Source organism: Pleurodeles waltl, chromosome 11 (genome assembly GCF_031143425.1).
Source record: "Pleurodeles waltl isolate 20211129_DDA chromosome 11, aPleWal1.hap1.20221129, whole genome shotgun sequence".
In the NCBI taxonomy this organism is placed as follows: Eukaryota; Metazoa; Chordata; class Amphibia; order Caudata; family Salamandridae; genus Pleurodeles; species Pleurodeles waltl.
The window spans coordinates 245,266,699-245,290,287 of NC_090450.1; the positions used below are offsets into that span (position 1 = coordinate 245,266,699).

General features: G+C 45.1%; 1 protein-coding gene across 5 annotated transcripts in view; it reads right to left on the reverse strand.

Annotated features, from left to right (window-relative positions):
• The window catches only part of DOCK10 (dedicator of cytokinesis 10), a 1,618,956-nt gene that overhangs the window by 432,543 nt on the left and 1,162,824 nt on the right, over positions 1-23,589 (reverse strand). For all 5 annotated transcript variants that reach the window (XM_069213493.1, XM_069213489.1, XM_069213490.1 and 2 more), the window contains exons 31-32: positions 7,813-7,857; positions 2,890-3,065 (exon numbers count right to left, since the gene is read on the reverse strand). In XM_069213493.1, coding sequence (XP_069069594.1) covers positions 2,890-3,065; positions 7,813-7,857 — 221 coding nt within the window. The remainder of the gene's footprint in view (positions 1-2,889; positions 3,066-7,812; positions 7,858-23,589) is intronic.

Sequence of the window (23,589 nt, forward strand, 5' to 3'; positions counted from 1 at the left end):
CTTTACATTACACACACATACCGAGACAATGAATCATACACGTGTAAATCAGTGTATAGAAAATGTTACATAAGACAAAGGGGACTACAAGGTGTAGGATTCACATGTCATCCATACTGGTAGGCATTTTTTAAGAATGTTCGGCCCAGGGAAGCATAAACTCAGGATTCAGAACATTACACAGTTGTTAGGGTTAACTTTACTAATAACATTTGATTTCTACCCAGACAAACCCTTTTTAGCAAAATTAGTATACTCAAAGACCGGGAAAAATCACAACTTTCTAAACTGAACCATGCAGTTTGCATGCAGCTAAATGGAAGTTCATTGCTTACTTGTTGGGTTATGAATATAACTTATGTCTGCACAGTAACAAAAGAATCTTTGTGACAAAAGCAGTATCCCACCGAGCTATACGCATAAAATAATGCTCTGTGAGCTGCACAGTACAAGTTCTTTGCAGCAGGCATATTAACCCTCTGTGCTACCTTAGATAAGTCAAAACTGCCACTAGACAAAACTCGGATCTCTCTACAGCAGGTACATTAATCACCAGCGATGTCTTGCCACTTTAATTGTTGCCTGAAAACTATTGGATATACAAGGAACTCTTTGGTGCTTTGAAAAGTGCTTCACCACTACAAAACCGCCCCACAGTAACAAAAGCACCCCCACAACCCCTCTAGTTTTCAAAGGGAAACGCCTGATGCCTGGTACGGCCAGTCCAGCTTTGAGGGCAGAGAGGGGAAATTAACTTCTTGTGACAAGGGATAGGGCAGAGTGGGGAAAAACAACAGCTACCCAGCAGTGTAGTTCTAATTTACCAAGATAGAGCAAAGACTTCACAGCTGGGTTGCTATACCTTTACGGCATTCCATAGTGTAATTAGATATATTATAATATTCAATAGAAAAACAATGTCCATCTTAATGAGAATGCCACAGTTCCAGGAATACAGAATTTGCACTTGTTATAAGCAGTTGTATGTTTTACAGGCCCTTTTCATTACGTGCACTTTGCACTGTAGTGTGTAACCAAGTATAAAATAATTAGAACATGCTGGTTTCTCTGCAAACAGCCTCCCTTACTGGGATGGGAACTAAATAACTTACTGATTTTATACCTTTAAAATCATTTAATACTTTGGGTCTTAGTCACAAAGGTACTTTCTGTTGTACACATTAGTTAACAACTGAATTTTCCTTTATTATAACTGCCAAGAATTCATCCGGGGCGCCCTGGCAGGAGTAATTGCCTTTATTAATACACTTTTTTCTGTCACTACTGCAGACAAATCAGTATTGGAAATACCACACAAGGGGCAGGGGGGGTAGCTTGTTCAGTGCGATTGGGGGGGTTTAGGCTTCCGATTTCCTGACAATCACAATGGCACATGATGTTAAAATGTATTGTACAACAATCAGGGGCACACAAGAGGGGCTTAAGGGACAGTGGAAAGGGAGAAGAATGTGTATTGATAGCAGGCTTGGCTCGTGGGAGGGAAAAGGGGAGGCGCTTGTGGCAGGGGGTAGTGGGCGGCTAACAAAAAACACAATTAATGATGAAAAAAATAAAACTTACCTTTTCGTCACGCCGCTGCATTTCTCCGACTAGCATTTGCAGGCACAGGCTCCCAGCCTGCCCTGCAGCCAATCCTGACGCTGCTCAAAGCAGCTTTAGGACTGGCTGGGAGCACCCGGCGAGGGTGCTTCCAGGCAGACTGAGAACCTTTGCCTGCTCTCTCCAGCCCGGCAACTGTGCTGCTTGGCTGGAGAGAGCCTACTGTGCATGTGTGATTGGCCGGCCCAAGACAGCCGGCCAAACACACATGCGCTCTGAGGGGGAGTGCTGTGACCTCCCCCTCTATCCTCTCTATCCCTGTCACCCTGTGACCCACCCCTTTTATAGTAGAAACAACTTTTATTATGTTTCTACTATAAATGTTTTGCAGCTGCTGCCCCTGGCAGGGGGAGGGTGACGCTCCTGCACCATAGCAGAGGAGAAGCCCCTGATTGGTAGGGGGTACTAAGTGAGAGAAAGTGCATTATTTAGTGAAACAACCAAAACATTTTAAGTCTTTCTAAACAGAGAAAGGAAGAGAGCGTATGTGCGTTATTATCTGTGTGTGTGCAGAATCAGGGTGAAATCTGACAGACACATCACCATACCCGACGGAAACCACCTGCACCCAACTATTTATCAGAAAATACATTTATTAGGGGGGTTGTAACACCCCCCCTCATCACCACCACCCTAAAGCTACGCTCCTAACAAAGGGAGGGAATTGGGTGTTCTAAGGCATGGGTTACTTTAGAAATGTGGGAACACATTAAAACAGTACGTTTGTTGGGATTCAGAACCTCCCATGTGACCACTTTCCAACCTGGAAATGGTTGGTGATTTGTTCCAGCCAGGAGCTGTAGAAACAACACTTCAAGGTTGGGCAGATAAAAAGTTGATCCTCAGATTAGATTGGAGTGCAGGGAAATACCTTTATCCAATGGGAGAAACAATATTTTTCACCTGGAGAAAAAATATGCATGTGCTCAGGGCACTCCATTCCCCCTGTGTGGATTTCTCCGCTGTGAAAAACTCTAGACAGAGGAACTAGAGGCCTTCATCAAAAGCCACGTGACATTTGCAGAAGTATGCCTGGAAACCTGGGCACGAGAATATCTGTGAATAGAAGGCAGAGGAGTGCATTTCCCATTCTTTTCGTGACTAGGACCCATAATAATCTTAGTTTAAAACAATCTATTTCACTAATATCACTTGATCCTTTCATTTCATGACTTACCACTTAGAATCACTGTTAAATGAAAAATGTTTATCCAAGATAACAATTTGGGTTCCAGGTCCAATATGAAATATTAATATTAAACAACTTACCTTGTCTGCATATCTATCATCAAATGAATGTTTTGCCATTATGTTTCGGAGAACAGCTAATGCAATATGTCTTACATCCTGATCTTGTTGCATTGCCAAAGCAACCTCCCGCAACAACAAACCAATCAAAAAGTGTTTTCGACAAAACTCATTGGTCAAGGTGTATTCTGGCATGTCTTTAAAAAAACAGGCAAACATATATTAGTTTTTCAGATTATAATGTACTTAGAAAAAACTACTGCATAGTTACCGTATTTACAAACACAGTACATTTAAGTAAGATTTAGGAAAGCATGCACTGTAATACAAAAGACACACATGATCAAATGTATACAGAATGTACTCAGGAAACAGCAATGTCACTAATATCGATTCATGTTTTATACATTAGATAATTAATTTATCATGACCTGCTTGAACAGCCGCAAAGATGCTTTATTGACATAATTGCATAGAGCAGTTACATTAATCACTGCAGATCACTGGAATGCTTAGTTACATTGGTAATAGCTATTTCCTCTTCATATATGTTTCATCTAGCTTTTGCCTGCTTATTCAAGGTTCAACTTTTTATTAATTAACAAACCACCTACATAAGCGCATGTGAATTACATACAGCATGTATACCCACAAGAAATGCTCGTTGTTTCGTAAAATAGATGACTTACTCTAGCTTCTGTAACCCTACTCATGTATAACTGTCATGCGTAACCTACTCACGGAAAGCATATTTTCTGTTATTTCTTTTTTTCTCTAGTAAAACATTTTTCCTTGATGCCATCCTCTCATACATGTGTTTACTAACTTTCAAAAAGGTTGATGTTTTTAATCTCTTTCCAATGCAGTTATTCTTAATTCATGTAGGTGTAAGGTAGGATTTCTTGTGCGTATAGTAAATGCATTTAAAACAATTTGTTTATGACTCTAGTGGTTGCTACTATGAGGAGATCCACGAAATGTGTGCTGCATATCCTTGTCCGCTCTTCAAACACTTCCTTTTTAAGGTTACATGTCTTAGATATTTCACCCCTAAACACTGCCATTCACGATAATTCAATGTGTCAAACGTCAAAGCAGCATGTTGGACATGGCCCTGTTTGCAGGGTTATCGCCAAACTTTTTGCCTCTTTCCTCCTATTTTTTCTGATCAGTTTTTGTTGGCTTTAGGACTCTGGGAACTTTACCACTGCTAATCAGTGCTAAGGTGCATATGCTCTCTATCTAAATTGTATTGGTAATTGATTTATCCATGATTGACATATCTGATTTACTGGTAACTCCCTAGTAAAGTGCACCAGAGGTGTCCATGGCCTGAAAATCAAATGCTACAACGGCCTGCAGCACTGATTGTGCCACCCACATGAGTAGCCCTGGACAAATGTCTCAGACCTGCCACTGCAGTATCTGTGTGGGCAGTTTGGCCCCACCAATTCGACTTGGCACATGTACCCATTTACCAGTTCCAAACTTTCCCTTTTACTACATGTAAGTCACCCCTAAGGTAGGCCCTAGGTAGCCCCATGGGCAGGGTGCACTGTATTTAAAAGGTAGGACATGTACTGGTGTGTTTTACATGTCCTGATAGTGAAATAACTGCTAAATCAGTTTTTCACTATTACAAGGCCTTTCTCTCCCATAGGTTAACATGGAGACTGCCTTTAAGTATCTTTTAAGTGAGGTTTCCCATTGGGAGCAGCTAGAGATGTGGGGTTTGGGGTCTCTGAACTCACAATTTAAAAATACATCTTTTGTTAGAGTTGTTTTTTAGATTGCCTGTTTAAAAATGCAACTTTTAGAAAGTGGCCATTTTTTTTGCTTCACTATGCTGTGCCTCTGCCTGCCTGTGGAATCCACGTGTGGGTCAGAATGACAGTTGGGCTCTTCGTAAATTCCCTCTAGACAGTGGCACATGGGGGGGGGAGCAAAGGAGTGTCCTGCATATCCTGATGAGGATGAGTCTCCTGGGCAAGAGTGAGGAGGGAGGAGCTGACACTTACATCTGATAGACAATGCAGTCTCCAACCCTCTGGTGTGTGTCTGGGGCCCGGCCTGGGCAAGGGAGGCTATTGTGACCAACAGAGACTTTCCTTTGAAGTTTGCCTACTTCAAAGGAAGAAATTAGTGTAGGTAGTGGACCCAAACCCCCAGACTTTTAGATTACTTCTGGATCAAGAGGAACCTCTGCCAAGGAGAATAGCTTGATGCTTGAGGAGGACCTACCATTCTGCCTTTTGCTGTGCTGGCTCGCTGCTGCTGCTTCTGCTGCTTCTGCCTTAAGTGGGAAGGGACTGGACTTTACTTTCTGAAAACCTGCTTGTGAAGTTTCTCCAAGGGCTTTGACTGAGCTTGCCCCCTGTCCTGAAGCCTCAGGGACATCAAAGACTTCACCTGCCAGTGTCCAGGCTCTTCTAGTGAGAGTCCTGACTTGCTAATGTGTGCCAAATTAAGGCCCAGACCTTAGAATTGGAAGCTGGTAACCTGAGGGGGGAAAATCCACATACTGCTGTGTGCACGTCAGAAAAATAGATGCACCACCCATTCCATGGATGAAAATTCAATGCAGCGCCCGCTTCGCGGCTGGAGAAATGAAACATCGCACAGCGCGTCGGAAATTTCCACGCACAGATCCTTGGCAACAAAATCTTCAACATCGTCGCATGGACACAAGGCTGCGCACCCGGAATCGACACACATCCTCCCTTGCGAGTAAATAATCAACACGTGACCTCATGTGCGAGTAAAGAATCAACACACAGCCTCACTTGCACATAGATGCATTGCTTGCTTTTCTGACACCACGTCGCCCTTCCAGCCTTAGTTTTGACACATACCAGGTACTTTGTGCTAAAACAACGTATCCATTGATTTCTTAATCAATTATGACTCTTTTTAATTTCAAAGTTAATATATTGGCTTGTATATGTTGCACTTTTGTTGTTTTTATCTTTTTTGATTTAGATAAATATTGGCAATTTTGTAAACTGGTGTGGAGTCCTTTTGTGATGTTTTCACTGTATTACTGTGTGTGTTTGTACAAATACTTTACATATTGTCTCTGAGATAAGCCTGACTGCTTGTGCCAAGCTACCGGGGGTTGGGGGGTGAGCAGGGGTTATCAGAGCTGTGTATTTCCCCTACCCTGAATGAGTGAGGGTCCTTACTTGGACATGGTGTAAATAGACTGCCAACTACAGACCCTATTTAACACAGCAGAAGTAACTTAGGCATTTTGGACTTTCGACAAGTATACTTTATACATTTCTGCCTTTTATTAAGACATCTTAGTTAACCACAAATAACTTACAACCTTTCCAGAAGTAACTTACACATACTACTTGAAAAAGCTTTAAGAATCAACTCTGTATAAACTGCTAATTTTTCATGTTGCAATAAAACATGTGGATAGAAGAGTGTTTGAGATATCTGGGAGAACAGATGAAAAACTCCAACTGACAGAGAAGTAATCAAAGGATTTCAGAGCACAATAAGAAAAGTTGTACCGGAAGCAAATTGTTTGATTAACAGATAGACTGTGTGTTTTGTGGCTACCATTCCAATCAGGGAACGTTTTCGGAGAGGCACTTAATGCTACTGGTTCTAATAGGTCAGTCTTGCAGTATTTGGTCAGGTTTATGACCAGATAGGATGATAACTACAGCATGATATATAAGTTCTAATTTTGCAAATCAAATTGTGTAAGTTTACTGTCCTTAGCACTGTCTGGGTTTTTTTAAGTCAAAATAGTGCCTAAAATCAAAATTACATTTACGGAGAAGTAGGACAAGTTTACTAACTTCTTTATTCAAGGTCTATTAAGAGGATGCATAGAGAGATTCCCGCTTAAAACTTACAAAGCTATTTATTTTATGTTTAAATCTATTCCATCACACTAAGAGATTCATGGAGAGGAAAGATGTAACAATAAATCAGCCATAAAAAAGGTGGCTGTTCAGTTTGCTCTCCTCTTTACTTTCCCACCTCATTTAGATGGAAGTGGAAGACTGGGATTCTGACGGTGAAGGGGCTATAGGATGGTCCATGAGGAAATCCCTTACTTCAGAACTGAGGCCAATAAAGGTGTAGTGGAGTGACCACCTCATCAATGTCATATACTGGTATTCTTGTATCCATGTGAACTCTGTGAATAAACTTTGATTGACCAAAATGTAATTGTTAAAGGGCGAATCACATGCAGAATTCTAGAGTTTCTCACATACAAGTCAACACAAGTGATAGAATTGATTCTACTTCAATTGATAGATTGATTCTACATCACTACAGCTGAAGAGCTTTCATATTTTTGTAGTTCATTATCACTGGAAAAAAAATAAGAAGAAAATCTGAGGATGATCAATAATTAATACCTTCCCAAGTCAGATTTAATTACAAACTTATTATTTTATACTCAAACAAACACTTTTAGTTTCAATATTTCCTTCAGCAGTTAATAATAAACGTCATCTTTCTAGAGCTTCATTACGAGGTCCCAGAAGTAGTACCAGGTAATTTGGCCTATCTGGATTTAGGTGTATTGGGGCACTGGTAACCGAAGGTGCCCATAAAAAAAAGAAATTGCCTTATAGGAGGAAGAGTTTTGGGTGGCACACAAGAGATCTGTAGAGTTACCATAGATCCTGAAATTCTGAGGGGGGCAGTGACTCCGTTTCTGACTTCCAAAGAATTTAATAGAGCACTCCTAATAAGTCCTTGCCATGTCACTAGGACTAGTGGATAACACCTGAAAATACTGCTGCTCAGTAATTTAAATTGGTTTTTATTTTGTTTAGGCTTTTCAAATGTAGTGCAAAAATAGGCCATAGAAACTCTATGATCCCGTATGTCTTCACTACTGAGAAAGTATCTAGTTTTATTGTGAAACATTGTAACAACATGTCAATAAAACACATATCTTAGCCACAATACCTGATGAATTATATCCAAGGGTTGACTCGGAAGGTGTTGAGATGTCTTGATGTATGGAAAGAAAAGAATAAAGGTAAGAATTAACCACTCTATTGAAGACTCATAGATTGCATATTGTTAAAGACAAAACAAAATAGGAAAAGGTGTTGAAACATATTTTCTAACACAATTAACATATTTTCCAATTTAGATACAAAATTTGGCATTGATGCTAGGGATCTTGTCTGACCCAAATACATTAATTATTTTCTTGTCCTGAACAAATAAATTAGTGCTTGTCAGAATTAGTCTTTCAACAGTAGCACTAGAGTAGATAGTAAGGGCCTCGTTGGTTTGGAGAGCAAGTCCTAAAAATACTGGGGGTGACGGAGGCCTCACCTCTACCACACCATTCACATCCCACCAGCTACATTTAAACTTTGTTATTAGTATGGCTGACTTCGCTCACTAAAATTCCTTTGGCCCAACATGGTTGGAACACTCTCAGAGAAAATGTTTACTTACCAACTAATCTACTGAGTTGAGAGTCTGTAGGATTGTGAGAGCCACCTTGAACTAGGCAGTCCTTTGTGGGACTGGCCTGTTGGGGTTTACTGACAATGGAACCATCTTAGAATCTGCTGTTAGAAAGAAAATGGTCCAGTCCTGCTACCACATATTGAGGCCAGTATAACCACAGCAAGGATAGGCATGAATAAGGTTGATAGGAGACGGTTAGAAATGGGGTTTTTGGTTGGCAGTCAGGTTACCCCCTGTACAAGCAAAAGCCCTCACTCTAGTCAGGGTAAGTCACACACAATCCAAGATTATCCTGTGCCCACCCTCTGGTAGCTTGGCACGAGCAGTCAGGCTTAACTTAGAAGGCAATGTGTAAAGTATTTGTGCAATAAATCATACAATACCACCATATAGCACCACAAAAATACACCACACAGTGTTTAGAAAAATATATAATATTTATCAGGGTAATTGTAGGTCAAAAAGAATAACGTTGCAATGGAAAATTGTAGAAATATCACAGGGAAGTGATATAAAGTGTCTTAAGTCTTTAGAATATAAACAAAGTCTCTTTTAAGCACAAAGTACCTGGTTTCTGGTGGAAAATCTCCTCAGAGGGCCACAAAAGAAGAGGTGCGTGGAAAACGGGGCTGTGCGTCGATTTCTCCCCAGCACACACGGACTTGCGTCGTTATTTTCCACGCGGGGAAGTCGGGCGTCGTTTTCCGGCGCGCGGACAGTCTCTTTCTGTGGATCGCGGGGATTACCAGATGTCCCGGGTCTGTGCGTGGATTTTCCTGCTTGTTCTCCGGCTGCGCGTCGGTCTGCGGGGCTGCGCGTCGAAATTACGATCTCACGGCAGGCGTCGCGTCGATTTCTCCTCTAGACTTCGATCTGCGGGGCTGCGCGTTGAAATTACGATCTCACGGCAGGCGTCGCGTCGATTTCTCCTCTAGAGGTCGGGCGGCGCTGTCCTTGCGAGGCCGTGCGTCGGATCTTCGATCGTCCCAAGAGCGTCGCGTCGATTAGCGTCAGAGTGCGGCGTTTTTCTCGCCGCGAAACAAGCTGTGCGTCGAAATTTTCGGCGCACGGAGCGTCCAAGTGAAAGAGAGAAGTCTTTTTGGTCCTGAGACTTCAGGGAACAGGAGGCAAGCTCTATCCAAGCCCTTGGAGAGCACTTTCACAGCCAGACAAGAGTTCAGCAAAGCAGCAGGGCAACAGCAAGGCAGCAGTCCTTTGTAGAAAGCAGACAGGTGAGTCCTTTGAGCAGTCAGGCAGTTCTTCTTGGCAGGATGTAGTTTCTGGTTCAGGTTTCTTCTCCAGCAAGTGTCTGATGAGGTAGGGCAGAGGCCCTGTTTTATACCCAAATGTGCCTTTGAAGTGGGGGAGACTTCAAAGAGTGGCTAAGAAGTGCACCAGGTCCCCTTTCAGTTCAATCCTGTCTGCCAGGGTCCCAGTAGGGGGTGTGGCAGTCCTTTGTGTGAGAGCAGGCCCTCCACCCTCCCAGCCCAGGAAGACCCATTCAAAATGCAGATGTATGCAAGTGAGGCTGAGTACCCTGTGTTTGGGGTGTGTCTGAGTGAATGCACAAGGAGCTGTCAACCAAGCCCAGCCAGACGTGGATTGTAAGGCACAGAAGGATTTAAGTGCAAAGAAATGCTCACTTTCTAAAAGTGGCATTTCTAGAATAGTAATATTAAATTCGACTTCACCAGTCAGCAGGACTTTGTATTACCATTCTGGCCATACTAAATATGACACTCCTGCTCCTTTCAGATCAGCAGCTGCCACTTCAACAGTGTATGAGGGCAGCCCCAATGTTAGCCTATGAAGGGAGCAGGCCTCACAGTAGTGCAAAAACGAATTTAGGAGTTTTACACTACCAGGACATATAACTACACAGGTACATGTCCTGCCTTTTACCCACACAGCACCCTGCTCTAGGGGTTACCTAGGGCACACATTAAGGGTGACTTATATGTAGAAAAAGGGGAGTTCTAGGCTTGGCAAGTAGCTTTAAATGCCAGGTCGAGGTGGCAGTGAAACTGCACACACAGGCCTTGCAATGGCAGGCCTGAGACAAGGAAAAAAGGGGCTACTTAAGTGGGTGGCACAACCAGTGCTGCAGGCCCACTAGTAGCATTTAACTTACCAGCCCTATGCACATGAAGTGCACTTTACTAGGGACTTATAACTAAATTAATAGTCTAATCAGGTATGATTCAAGGTTACCATGTTTTAAGGGAGAGAGCATATGCACTTTAGCACTGGTTAGCAGTGGTAAAGTGCGCAGAGTCTAAAAACCAGCAAAAACAGTGTCCAAAAAGTGGAGGGAGGCAGGCAAAAAGTTAGGGGTGACTACCCTAAGGCTGTCAGGTCTAACATGTGTCCCCCCCAGCTGAAAGTGGGGAGAGCTACCCGATCTCCTGGGAGCTCTCATCGCTAAGGGGGAAGTACCTGGAGAGACCATCAGCATTGGCGTGGTCAACCCCTGGGCGATGTTCCACCGTAAAGTCCATCCCCTGTAGGGAAATGGACCACCTCAAGAGTTTTGGATTCTCACCCCTCATCTGCATGAGCCATCTGAGGGGCCTGTGGTCTGTCTGAACCCGGAAGTGAGTCCCAAACAGGTAGGGTCTCAGCTTCTTCAGTGCCCAGACCACAGCAAAAGCTTCTCTCTCAATAGCACTCCACCTCTGTTCCCGTGGTAATAGCCTTCTGCTAATAAAGACTACCGGTTGATCTTGGCCCTCCTCATTTAGCTGTGCTAGGACTGCCCCTATGCCATGCTCTGAAGCGTCTGTCTGCACGATAAATTCCTGGGAGTAGTCAGGGGCCTTGAGCACGGGGGCCGTGCACATGGCTTCCTTCAGGGTGTCAAAGGCTTTCTGACAAGCCTCTGTCCAATTCACCAACCTAGGTTGTTTCTTGGAAGTGAGTTCTGTCAAGGGTGACACAATGGTACCATAGCCCTTGACAAACCTGCGGTAGTATCCGGTGAGGCCTAAAAAGGCTCTCACCTCAGTCTGCGTTCGTGGTGGTTGCCAGGCCTTGATAGTTTCAATCTTGGCCTGGAGTGGCTGCACCTTGCCACCACCCACCAGGTGTCCCAAGTACACCACAGAACCCTGCCCAATCTGGCACTTACTAGCCTTGATGGTCAGGCCTGCCTGTTGCAGGGCCTGAAGCACCTCCTTGAGGTGAAGCAGGTGTTCCTCCCAGCTGGAACTGTAGATAGCTATGTCATCCAGGTAGGCTGCACAGAAGGCATCCTTGCCAGCTAGGACCCCGTTAACCAACCGTTGGAAGGTAGCGGGGGCATTTTTCAGCCCAAACGGCATCACCCGGAACTGGTAATGGCCATCAGGGGTTGAAAATGCGGACCTTTCCTTAGCCCCCTCAGTCAGGGCGATCTGCCAGTACCCTGAAGTAAGATCAAACGTACTCAGGAACTTGGCAGCGCCTAGTCTGTCCACGAGCTCATCAGCTCGGGGGATGGGGTGAGCATCAGTCCGTGTAACTGAGTTGAGACCCCGGTAGTCCACACAGAACCGGAGTTCTGGCTTCGCACCTGGGGCAGTAGCCTTAGGGACCAACACCACTGGGCTGGCCCAGGGACTACTGGATTTCTCAATAACCCCTAGAGTCAACATCTTGGAGACCTCCTCCTTGATGCTGGCCTTCACCTTATCCGACAACCTGTAAATTTTGTTTTTCACAGGGAGACTGTCACCAGTGTCAATATCATGAACACAGAGGTGGGTCAGTCCAGGAGTAAGGGAGAACAGGGGGGAGAACTGCTCCAACAGCTCATAGCAGTCTCCTTTCTGATTTAGAGTCAGGGAGTCAGACAGAATGACCCCGCTTACTGACCCATCACCTTCTTGGGCAGAGAGGAGGTTGGGGAGAGGTTCACTCTCCTCTTCCGTTCCTTCATCTGTGACCAGAAGCATGTTGATCTCTGACCTCTCAAAATGAGCTTTTAGTCGGTTCACATGGAGCACCCTTAGGGGATTCCTAGGGGTTTGGAGGTCCACTAGGTAAGTGGCCTCCCCTTTCCGCTCCTTTATTTCAAATGGGCCAGACCAGCGGTCCTGGAGAGCTCTGGGCTCTACTGGCTCCATTACCCACACTTTGTCTCCAGGTTGAAACTCTACCAGGGTGGCCTTCTGGTCATACCATTGTTTCATCACCTCTTGACTGGCCTCAAGGTTATCTTGGGCTTCTTTCCAGAAGCGGGTCATCTGGTTGCGGAGGGCCAACATATAGCTGACCACATCCTGCGGGGGTGTCTTCGGAGCTTTCTCCAATCCCTCCTGGACAATGCTTAAGGGTCCCCTGACAGGGTACCCGTAGAGAAGTTCAAAGGGGCTGAACCCTACCCCCCTCTGGGGGACCTCTCTGTAAGCAAAGAGAAGGCATGGTAAGAGGACGTCCCACTTACGCCTCATGGCCTCAGGGAGGCCACCAATCATGCCTTTCAGGGTCTTGTTGAATCTCTCCACAAGACCATTAGACGGGGGGTGATAGGGTGTGGTGAACTTGTAAGTCACACCACACGCATCCCACAGAGACTTCATGTATGCAGACATGAAGTTAGTGCCTCTGTCAGACACTATTTCCTTGGGGAATCCCACAGGGGTAAATATCCCCATCAAGGTTCTGGCCACCACTTGTGCAGTTACGGTCCTCAGAGGGATTGCCTCTGGGTAACGGGTGGCATGGTCCACCAAAACCAGGATGAACCTGTTGCCTAAGGCAGTTTTGGGGTCCAAGGGACCAACAATGTCGATGCCCACCCTTTCAAAGGGGGTGCCAACGACAGGAAGTGGGATCAGGGGGGTTTTAACCCTTTTTCCTGCTTTACCACTGGCCTGGCAGGTAGGACAAGATCTGCAGAACTTATCTGAGTGTGTCCTCATTTTGGGCCAATAAAAGTGGGTGACAAGCCTGTTAAAGGTATTGTCCTGCCCCAAATGTCGTGCCAGGGGAATGTCGTGAGCCAGACCCAGTAGGAAGGTTCGGTAACATTGGGGGACCACCAGCATACGTGCTGCCCCAAAGCCCGGAGCCTTAGGCTCACTGTAGAGGAGATCATTCTCCCAATATAGGTGGTGATCGCCAGAGGCGTCGCCTGCTGCCTGGTTTGAGGCTTGTTTCCTCAAACCTTCCAGAGTGGGACATTCTTTCTGCGCCTTGCAGAATTCCTCCCTGGTGGGTCCACCCTCAACTTGCCAGCCAGCAAGCTCAGGTAAGTCACCTAGGGCGGCAATGTCTTACCCAGTTGGCTCGGGAGCATCCTCCTCAGGAGCCCCGTCAGCTACTGTGGGAACTTCTGGGCCGGTTTCCCGCACCCCTGGTCCCTCCTCCTGGCAGCCCTCTGGGCCATCGTTCCAGGCTCCAGATGCCCTTGACTTCCCTCGCGGTCAACCATGGACTGTGTGGTCATGCAGACCCACTCAGGCAACCCTAACATCTCCAGGTGAGACCTGAGCTCCACTTCTTTCCAAGCAGTGTGCTCAAGATCATTGCCTAACAGACAATCTACAGGCATGGCAGGACTCACAGCTACTTTCAGAGTACCAGAGACCCCCCCCACTCAAAGGGAACCAGAGCCACCGGTAGGTGACTCTCGCGATTGTCAGCGACTCTGACCTGGTGGAATGTATTAGGTACTATCTGCTCTGTTGACACCAGCTGACTCTTGATAGTAGTCATACTGGCTCCTGTGTCACGCAGAGCCTCCACCTTCTGCCCATCAATGGTGACCCACTGCCGGTACTTGGAAGTATTTCTGGGCATGTGGGCCTTGGGCACTATTTCTCCTTCTCCCAGGGACACTAGGGAAATATCTACCTGCTCCCCAAAGCTACTTGGGTCCATCTCCCCCCGAGTGCTACACTAGTCAACCCAGGTGCCTGTCCAGTAGTGGACGGTGCCCTCTTGGGGCACTGTGGATCGCCTTTGTAGTGACCATACTGGTAACACTCCATGCATTTGGGGCTAGATTTCCCTGACTTGTCATATGTCCCTGGCTTTTTCCCAAATTTGGAAAAGGAAGGGTTGCCACCCCCTCCCTGGGAATTGTTTTGGGGGCCTTTAGAGAGTTCCTTATCTGCAAGTTTATCTCCCCCCTCTTTCTTCTGTTGGGAACCCTGACCACCTTTGTGGGAGTCCCCCCCAGGTACCTTCTTGGACACTCTGGTGCTAACCCAGAGGTCCGCCTCCTCAGCAAGCTTCCTGGTATCAGTCAGCTTACTATCCACTAGGTGCTGGCGCAAATCTGTATAAGTAACATTAAGCATATGCTCTCTCAGAATCAAGTCATATAAACCTTTATAATCTGCTACTTTGTTGCCCCGCACCCATCCATTCAGTGCCTTACTGGAGAAATCAAAGAAATCCACCCATGTTTGTGTGGTTTGTTTGGTGCTGTCCCTGAACCTCTGACGGTATCCCTCAGGGGTCAGCCCAAACTTGGCAAGTAAAATGGCTTTCTGAAGTGGGTATGTGTTTTGATCAGGTTGATCCAATGTGAGAAGTGTGTCCCTCCCCAATGGCGGCACATAACCTCACATAGCTACCCCCCATTGCCCTTCAGGAACCTCATGAGCCCTTAGTGCAACTTCATAAGCAGCTAACCATTTATCTATGTCATCTCCCACCACAAAACTGGGCACCACATTTTTGGGTATACGAACCTTCTTTTCTCCAGCAGGTCCTGTCTGTATGCTGCCACCATTATTGCTGGATTCAGACTGTCTCGCCTTGATCTCCAGCTCCTTGAGACTCAGTTCATGAGCCAGTAATAGTTTCTTTTCAGCCAAAGCTCTTTCAGCTACCACTTGTTTGGCTGCTCTTTCAGCTTCTGCTTGTTTGGCTGCTCTTTCAGCTTCTGCTTGCTTGGCTGTTCTTTCAGCTTCAGCTTGTTTGGCTTCTCTCTCTGCCCTTCTCTCCTCCTGTTGAGCCTCAATTTTCAGTTTTGCCATTTGCAATTGGAACTCCCTTTCCTCTCTCCTTTCCTCTGCGGTCAGGCTTTGCATAGAGACACTGCTCCCTGGTCTGGAAGGGGGCACAATTGCAGTGGTAACACCATCCACAGATAGTGAAAATTCCTCTGAGGTGCCATTTTCTGGCTCCTCTTCCTCATCATCCTCTAAATGGGCTTCTGCCCAGGCCCTCAGCGCCACTTGAAAGTCCTCCTTTCTGGAGGCCCCTTGGGTGGGTACCCTCAGTGCCCTGCAGAATCCTCTTAGTTGTTTGACCGTATATGTATCCAACTGGACTAGGTCAAAGTCCCCTGTCTGAGACCCAGTCAGAGACATGTTGAGTGAGGATTTAGTTTTTGAAAATTGTCAGGAAAAAAATCAGGTTTTCAAAAAGAGATTAAAAACCAAGTTGACCTTCAACTGTGGGTAGGTAGTGAAATACTTAGCTACTGTATGTCACTGCACAAATACAAGTCCTATCCTCACCGCTGATCACCAATGTTAGAAATGTTGGTTGCCAGTCAGGTTACCCCCTGTCCAAGCAAAAGCCCTCACTCTAGTCAGGGTAAGTCACACACAATCCAAGATTATCCTGTGCCCACCCTCTGGTAGCTTGGCACGAGCAGTCAGGCTTAACTTAGAAGGCAATGTGTAAAGTATTTGTGCAATAAATCATACAATACCACCATATAGCACCACAAAAATACACCACACAGTGTTTAGAACAATATATAATATTTATCAGGGTAATTGTAGGTCAAAAAGAATAACGTTGCAATGGAAAATTGTAGAAATATCACAGGGAAGTGATATAAAGTGTCTTAAGTCTTTAGAATGTAAACAAAGTCTCTTTTAAGCACAAAGTACCTGGTTTCTGGTGGAAAATCTCCTCAGAGGGCCACAAAAGAAGAGGTGCGTGGAAAACGGGGGTGTGCGTCGATTTCTCCCCAGCACACACGGACTTGCGTCGTTATTTTCCACGCGGGGAAGTCGGGTGTTGTTTTCCGGCGCGCGGACAGTCTCTTTCTGTGGATCGCGGGGATTACCAGATGTCCCGGGTCTGAGCGTGGATTTTCCTGCTTGTTCTCCGGCTGCGCGTCGGTCTGCGGGGCTGCGCGTCGAAATTACGATCTCACGGCAGGCGTCGCGTCGATTTCTCCTCTAGACTTCGATCTGCGGGGCTGCGCGTTGAAATTACGATCTCACGGCAGGCGTCGCGTCGATTTCTCCTCTAGAGGTCAGGCGGCGTTGTCCTTGCAAGGCCGTGCGTCGGATCTTCGATCGTCCCAAGAGCGTCGCGTCGATCAGCGTCGGAGTGCGGCGTTTTTCTCGCCGCGTAAGAAGCTGTGCGTCGAAATTTTCGGCGCACGGAGCGTCCAAGTGAAAGAGAGAAGTCTTTTTGGTCCTGAGACTTCAGGGAACAGGAGGCAAGCTCTATCCAAGCCCTTGGAGAGCACTTTCACAGCCAGACAAGAGTTCAGCAAGGCAGCAGGGCAACAGCAAGGCAGCAGTCCTTTGTAGAAAGCAGACAGGTGAGTCCTTTGAGCAGTCAGGCAGTTCTTCTTGGCAGGATGTAGTTTCTGGTTCAGGTTTCTTCTCCAGCAAGTGTCTGATGAGGTAGGGCAGAGGCCCTGTTTTATACCCAAATGTGCCTTTGAAGTGGGGGAGACTTCAAAGAGTGGCTAAGAAGTGCACCAGGTCCCCTTTCAGTTCAATCCTGTCTGCCAGGGTCCCAGTAGGGGGTGTGGCAGTCCTTTGTGTGAGAGCAGGCCCTCCACCCTCCCAGCCCAGGAAGACCCATTCAAAATGCAGATGTATGCAAGTGAGGCTGAGTACCCTGTGTTTGGGGTGTGTCTGAGTGAATGCACAAGGAGCTGTCAACCAAGCCCAGCCAGACGTGGATTGTAAGGCACAGAAGGATTTAAGTGCAAAGAAATGCTCACTTTCTAAAAGTGGCATTTCTAGAATAGTAATATTAAATCCGACTTCACCAGTCAGCAGGACTTTGTATTACCATTCTGGCCATACTAAATATGAGACTCCTGCTCCTTTCAGATCAGCAGCTGCCACTTCAACAGTGTATGAGGGCAGCCCCAATGTTAGCCTATGAAGGGAGCAGGCCTCACAGTAGTGCAAAAACGAATTTAGGAGTTTTACACTACCAGGACATATAACTACACAGGTACATGTCCTGCCTTTTACCCACACAGCACCCTGCTCTAGGGGTTACCTAGGGCACACATTAAGGGTGACTTATATGTAGAAAAAGAGGAGTTCTAGGCTTGGCAAGTAGCTTTAAATGCCAAGTCGAGGTGGCAGTGAAACTGCACACACAGGCCTTGCAATGGCAGGCCTGAGACAAGGAAAAAAGGGGCTACTTAAGTGGGTGGCACAACCAGTGCTGCAGGCCCACTAGTAGCATTTAACTTACCAGCCCTATGCACATGAAGTGCACTTTACTAGGGACTTATAACTAAATTAATAGTCTAATCAGGTATGATTCAAGGTTACCATGTTTTAAGGGAGAGAGCATATGCACTTTAGCACTGGTTAGCAGTGGTAAAGTGCGCAGAGTCTAAAAACCAGCAAAAACAGTGTCCAAAAAGTGGAGGGAGGCAGGCAGGCAGGCAAAAAGTTAGGGGTGACTACCCTAAGGCTGTCAGGTCTAACAGAGACCAACTAATTTATTACACATGTCTCAAAATCCCCTTCTTTGAATGACTGCTTAAGCTTCCAAATGTGTATTGCAAGCAAAAGCGGCACAAGGGATACGTCTATGATGTTTATTGTTGGGTAGTGAATAGCGCATGCAAATGTTTCTCGGGTAGCATATGCACTTCAATCCTTGTATAGTGGTTCCTGTTCTTTTCATTTCAGCAGTCATGAAGATAAAGGGATACCGGACAGTTTTTCTCTCAAACTGACTTGGGGTGAGGGAATTACAGCTAGTCTCCCTTGGACACAGTTTAGATCAGATAAGGTAACTTTATGAGGTGCCTCGGCGTACACACCCACCACTGATTAGAGTGTCTACTAAACCAGAAGTCAAACCTGGACAGCGTTGACTAGATTGACAGTAACCAAAGATTCTTTACTCTGCCTTGCTTTGTTGAGCTATCTAAGAAAGAGCTGTGAAGTGGTGTTGCCTGCAACCAGGATAAGATTCGTGAGAAAATACCACAGTGCACCGACATCAGCTTCAAATACGTGAAGAAAGATACCTTGGCATCAGTCTATGTGCAAGGCAACCTTTAATAAATTCAGCTCTAAGGCCTTCATTTAGAATAATTTGGGACAATTGTGGTATTACCACAAATCAGAAATTGTGCTTCAATGCCAGGTATTAATGGTACTACTGTGAGTCTTGGATGTGAGATGGTACGAAGAACGTTTTTCCACTTGTTTTTCCAGCATTTAATGATGTAGAGTTTACACACGTTTTTTGAGAGTGTTAACTCGTTCAGCATTAAAAAAAATTGTGATGCGGTATCGCTGCAACTGTTATGTGGTACAACTGTATTGCTTTAAAAAGAAACAATGCACTAATGTTGCAGTACTTTGCTTACTGTATATTAAACACATGCTTACACTTTGGAACCTACTCTAAATGAAGCACAACGGGTGTGAGTCTGTCTTTATAATCATTGGTCCTCATTAACTGATGAGCAAAGCACAATTCCCATATTGAATTCAGCTCTGCCCAATCATAAATGGCCAATTGTTTTTGCACCTGATTTTCCCAGGTGTGGGAAAACTGAAACTGATTGTACGGGCTGAAAAAAAGGCCTATAAAATCACTGTATTCTTTGGCTGCAACAGCAGGCAGGCCTTGTCCCCTGGCCCCAGCTGACTTCCTTTTCTGGCAAGGACACTACATCTCCAAACCCCACAACCCTTCTACATTCCTCCTTCTACCACAGCCTTGCACAGAAGCCCTTGCTCCCACTGAACACCTGCTCATTAGAGCAGTGAACCCCAAGTTACTAGGAGGCTTATTTACAAGCCTCTTGCACCGCCATAGCGTCACATTTTTGTGATGCTGCGACGACGCAAGCAGTCCCCTACACTGTGTCACATTTACAAGCTGGTGAAAAAGGAGCAACCCAACCCTCCCAGCTGACAAGCAAAACCCAAACAGTAAAAGGTGATTTGTGGCAGCCTTTACTCATGGACTCAAGAGTGCGAGATCTCAGGAAAGGTCGTGGTTAAACAAAGATTACCCTTTTCTCACATGAGCAACATGTCTCAGTCATACACAAGCAATGAAAGAGATGCAGTAAAGTTGTCAATAGGTTTTATTAACAAGACTGCAATCTACTGTAAATTGCGTGGGCTGCAATGATTAGGAAAATGAACAATGAAAGAAAGAGAATGGTAAAAACGAGAGTCATAAATACAAAGACCCCCACCATCTAGCAATAACATAGATTGTAAAGTAGATGTGAGATGAACCCTAATACTCTGGTATGATGGACCTAATCTCTAACCTTAAGAGAGCTAGGTGTGCTAAACCTAATCTGCCAGTACCATGTCTATGAGAACAGCCCCAAACCCTCGTTACCTTGGAATGAGGTCTCTAGATCAGACTCCGTGGGGACTCGAAGACTAGGTCAGCATGAAGGGGACATGTAGCATAGATAGCGTTGATGGCATCCGGTAGGAATCCCTATGATTATCTTGTCTGAGTTAGATGTATTTATACAGATCTGAACAGGTATGTTCCCAAACAATAGATAGGAAGGCATGCTTGGGGCGGCAATTGTGTAAACGATTCCCTGAAAAGGTACATTATGTTACTGTCACACAAAAGTGGGAGAGTACATGATGTGAATACCTCATTTATCTTTTATGCTGATAGTGATGCCTTTACAGAGTGGCACTGATAACGTGAAACTAAAACATCTTCCTAACTATAAACATAGTGGCAATCTTGGAAGAAATAATTAAATAAATGTGCTAAAACAGAGCAACCTAAGTAGATTAAAAGTCACTAGGTAATGGGGGCACAGGCCTGCACGCTGAAGGCTGAGCTTAATTCCTGATTCCCATTAAAACTAAATAGGATCCACTAGATTGGTGTGTTTGCCTTGTGTGCTTGTTGTGTTTTAAGTGTATTCCTACATCCAATCGAATGTTTGTATGTTTCCCTTGTTTACATTCATGTGTTCTTGTATGTGTTAAAGCATGTGCATTTGTTTATTGTACATCTCCCCAGGTATGCAGGAGAAAAAGAAAGAAGGGAGATAAGAGCGAGAAGAGAAGAAAAGGGAAGAGCTTGTTCACGATGATAAAGCACAATTTTTTAACAAGCAGGATAGAAGGTGGGTGAGCCCAGTCATTTCCTGACATTTGTTTTAATTTCATTACACTTCACCATGAACGGCAGTACCACAGAACAGAGACTCTCAAGGAATCTTGCTAAGTGACTATTGACCTGTATGTTTCAACTTTATCTCTGTGGGTTTCCAGATGTTTGACAATTAGAGAGCCCTGAGCATTGGACACGAGATCTATTATGTGTCACCTAAACAATGGATGAGGAAATAAACTGACAGCCATGGCAGAGTTGGTCATATCCCTTCTTACCGCACAGTATTCAGTGTTTTGATTGTACCAACGCAAAACCACCATGAAGTTCATGTGTCATAATTACATTCTACTACTTGCCCAAGAAGTGATGCTTTGGTTGCACATTTCACTGGCCACCCTTTTTGCTTGTATGGTAGGCAGTGCTCTCTTTTCCCCCATATAACCAGCCTTTTTTTTTTACTGGGATGTGCTAAACTATGTAATTTTCTATGCAAACATTTACAGAATTTTATGGAATTATTTAATATTACACCCCACAGAGCAAAATCAGTAATTAAAATCTTAAACAAAAATTGTTTTTTTAGAAAAAAGTTCACAGCGCATAAAAAAGACTTGTGAGTAACAGCAACAAGAGTGGTTTGAGCAGGAAATGTTTCATGGCTAGACATTTTTACGCAAACCTGCCACCGGCCAGCACCTTGGAGATTTTCCTATGTAAGATGCACGCTTGCTTTAAAAACACACTATGTATTTTTGCATAATGGAAAGGCTTAAGAACTTTTGCCAGATTCACATAAAATCAAGTTCAGGATTTCTGCATATTTCACTTGATAAATTTGCGCTTTACAAGCCTACTCATCAGCCTGTTGCACAGCAGCTCATGCCCTGATTTCCCTCCTACTAGACTGTTCACAAGTCAAAATCCCATAGAACTACATGTCTGCAATCTGTGATCTATCTAATAAACTGTCCATGTTTATTTCCCTTATTCACAAGCAACAACCCTATACTGCTGCATGAGCTGTAGGAGGTTCTATGATACCCTAAATATAGGAAAGTCATCCTTTTTGTACAGATAACCCCCATTTTTTGCTAACCAGGGCCAGTGCACAGTCCCTAAAAGTATATGGTGTTTGGTATAGTTATAATTTACCAAGGCACCCTACCGTAAGTCCCTAGTATATAATAGGGCAGGGAGGCTTAGAGTGACAAGTGGATTTAATGCACTTAAGTATGCACAGCAGTGATGTCTAGTGTCAGTTTAAGGCCAAGCAGCCTTGCAGGCTGGTTGTAGAATAAAACTAGGTAAAAATTTGGCTTTGGAATTAAAAGTACTTCTAAAGTCCAAAACTACCTTGCTATTACGTATGTCACCACTATGGTGTCTCAAAAGTAGGGTACCTTGTTATAAAAAGTAGGGACACTACAAGATATGTTTTATATGCCCTGGGGAAATACAGCCAAAGTCTTTTTCCTCATTGTAGTGCTGCTAGCCCATAGGTTACCATGGGAAAGTTTTAATTAACATTAATAAAGCCTAACATATGATTGGAGTTAGCAGCAACCTGATTCAATGTATCAACATAATAGTTACAATACGCCCAACAACATGTCAAGGTTGGATTCATTATAACTATTGAAGGAAAATAGTTTAGAGCATGCTATCCTGAAGTTACCTAAAATAACCCTGTAGCAGCCTATTCTGATTAGTCAGCCTTTTTACAGCCTGAGCCAAGCTGCTCCCTGAGTAGGTGTGAAGAGCCCTGGGCTGAAGCAATACAGCCAGTTGGTGGGAGGTGATCTGTTTCCTGGAGAAGCTACGACAGAAAGTGGCTGAAGAGATAGAGAGGTCATGGAACCCAGACTAGCCCCCCACTTGTTTGATCCCCAGCCAGAATACAAAGTCTTCCTAATTAGATAAAGACAGGGGCTGGAAGGGGAGTGTGGGGAAATGTTAGCCACACCTGTGGGTTAGGTTAGCCAGACTTGCACTCCAAGAAGATAATTTTTCCATTTAGAGGTTTTCGTGAACTGTGAATTCTGGTACAAAAATATGCCACACTTCCCGGGAAGTGGTCATAACAGAGGGAGTCTACTTGAACCCAACTGGTTGGTGTGTCCCCCCTTGCCAACCCAGAATGGGGAATAAATGGGATAGAGCTGCAGGAGCCCCTCAGAACTCTGCCTGGAACACAAAGAAAAAGACTGCCCTGCTGAACTTTTGGACTGCACCACAGAAGGCTTGTACTCAGAAGGTTTGCACCAGCTGCACTCTCAAAGCTCCACCAAAGAAAGGACTGTGCCTATCTTAAAGGAAAATGTGTAAGTCCCTGAGCAGCAACAGGTAGAAAAGTGCTGGAAGAAGTCACCTGCAAGCCCAAAGACAGAATCACCCCCAGATCCCCAGTAGCAACTGGATTTATCCTTCTCTGTGAAGGGGAGTTGAGGGAAACTGAGTACTAGCACCCAAGTGGCAAATCAGAGCTTCTGAACCCTTGACCAGCGCTAGAGGATACTTTTCTCCCCACAGAAACCAGGAATCAACAGGAGTACAGCTCCCGGATCCATTGACCCCCCAAGATGCTCCTCTTAGGTCGTGGGCCCTTGGAGAGGTTCTCAAGCTCTCTAATTCAAGCTTTTGGGCCCTTCCCAACCGTGAATGGGCCCGTTTATATCAGAATCACGGCACTTGCACAAAGAATCAGGCAAGCCCCCACTAGTTCGCATCTTGGCCAACCAAACATTATTCCTTGGTGTAGATCAGCACCACAAGGCTACAACCCGCCCGTCCAGCTCTTCACCCCCGCTGACCATCGCCAGAGATGCTCTCCCTCCTCCAAACTTCTATATCATGAACGGAACTCTTGGCACAAAACCTGAGAAGGTAAAACTTCAACAGAGCTAATCTGGGACAGAATCTGACCTGCGCTCCATCGTGATCGGCTTCAACTTTTACATTTCATTTGATTCTGTTCAGCGA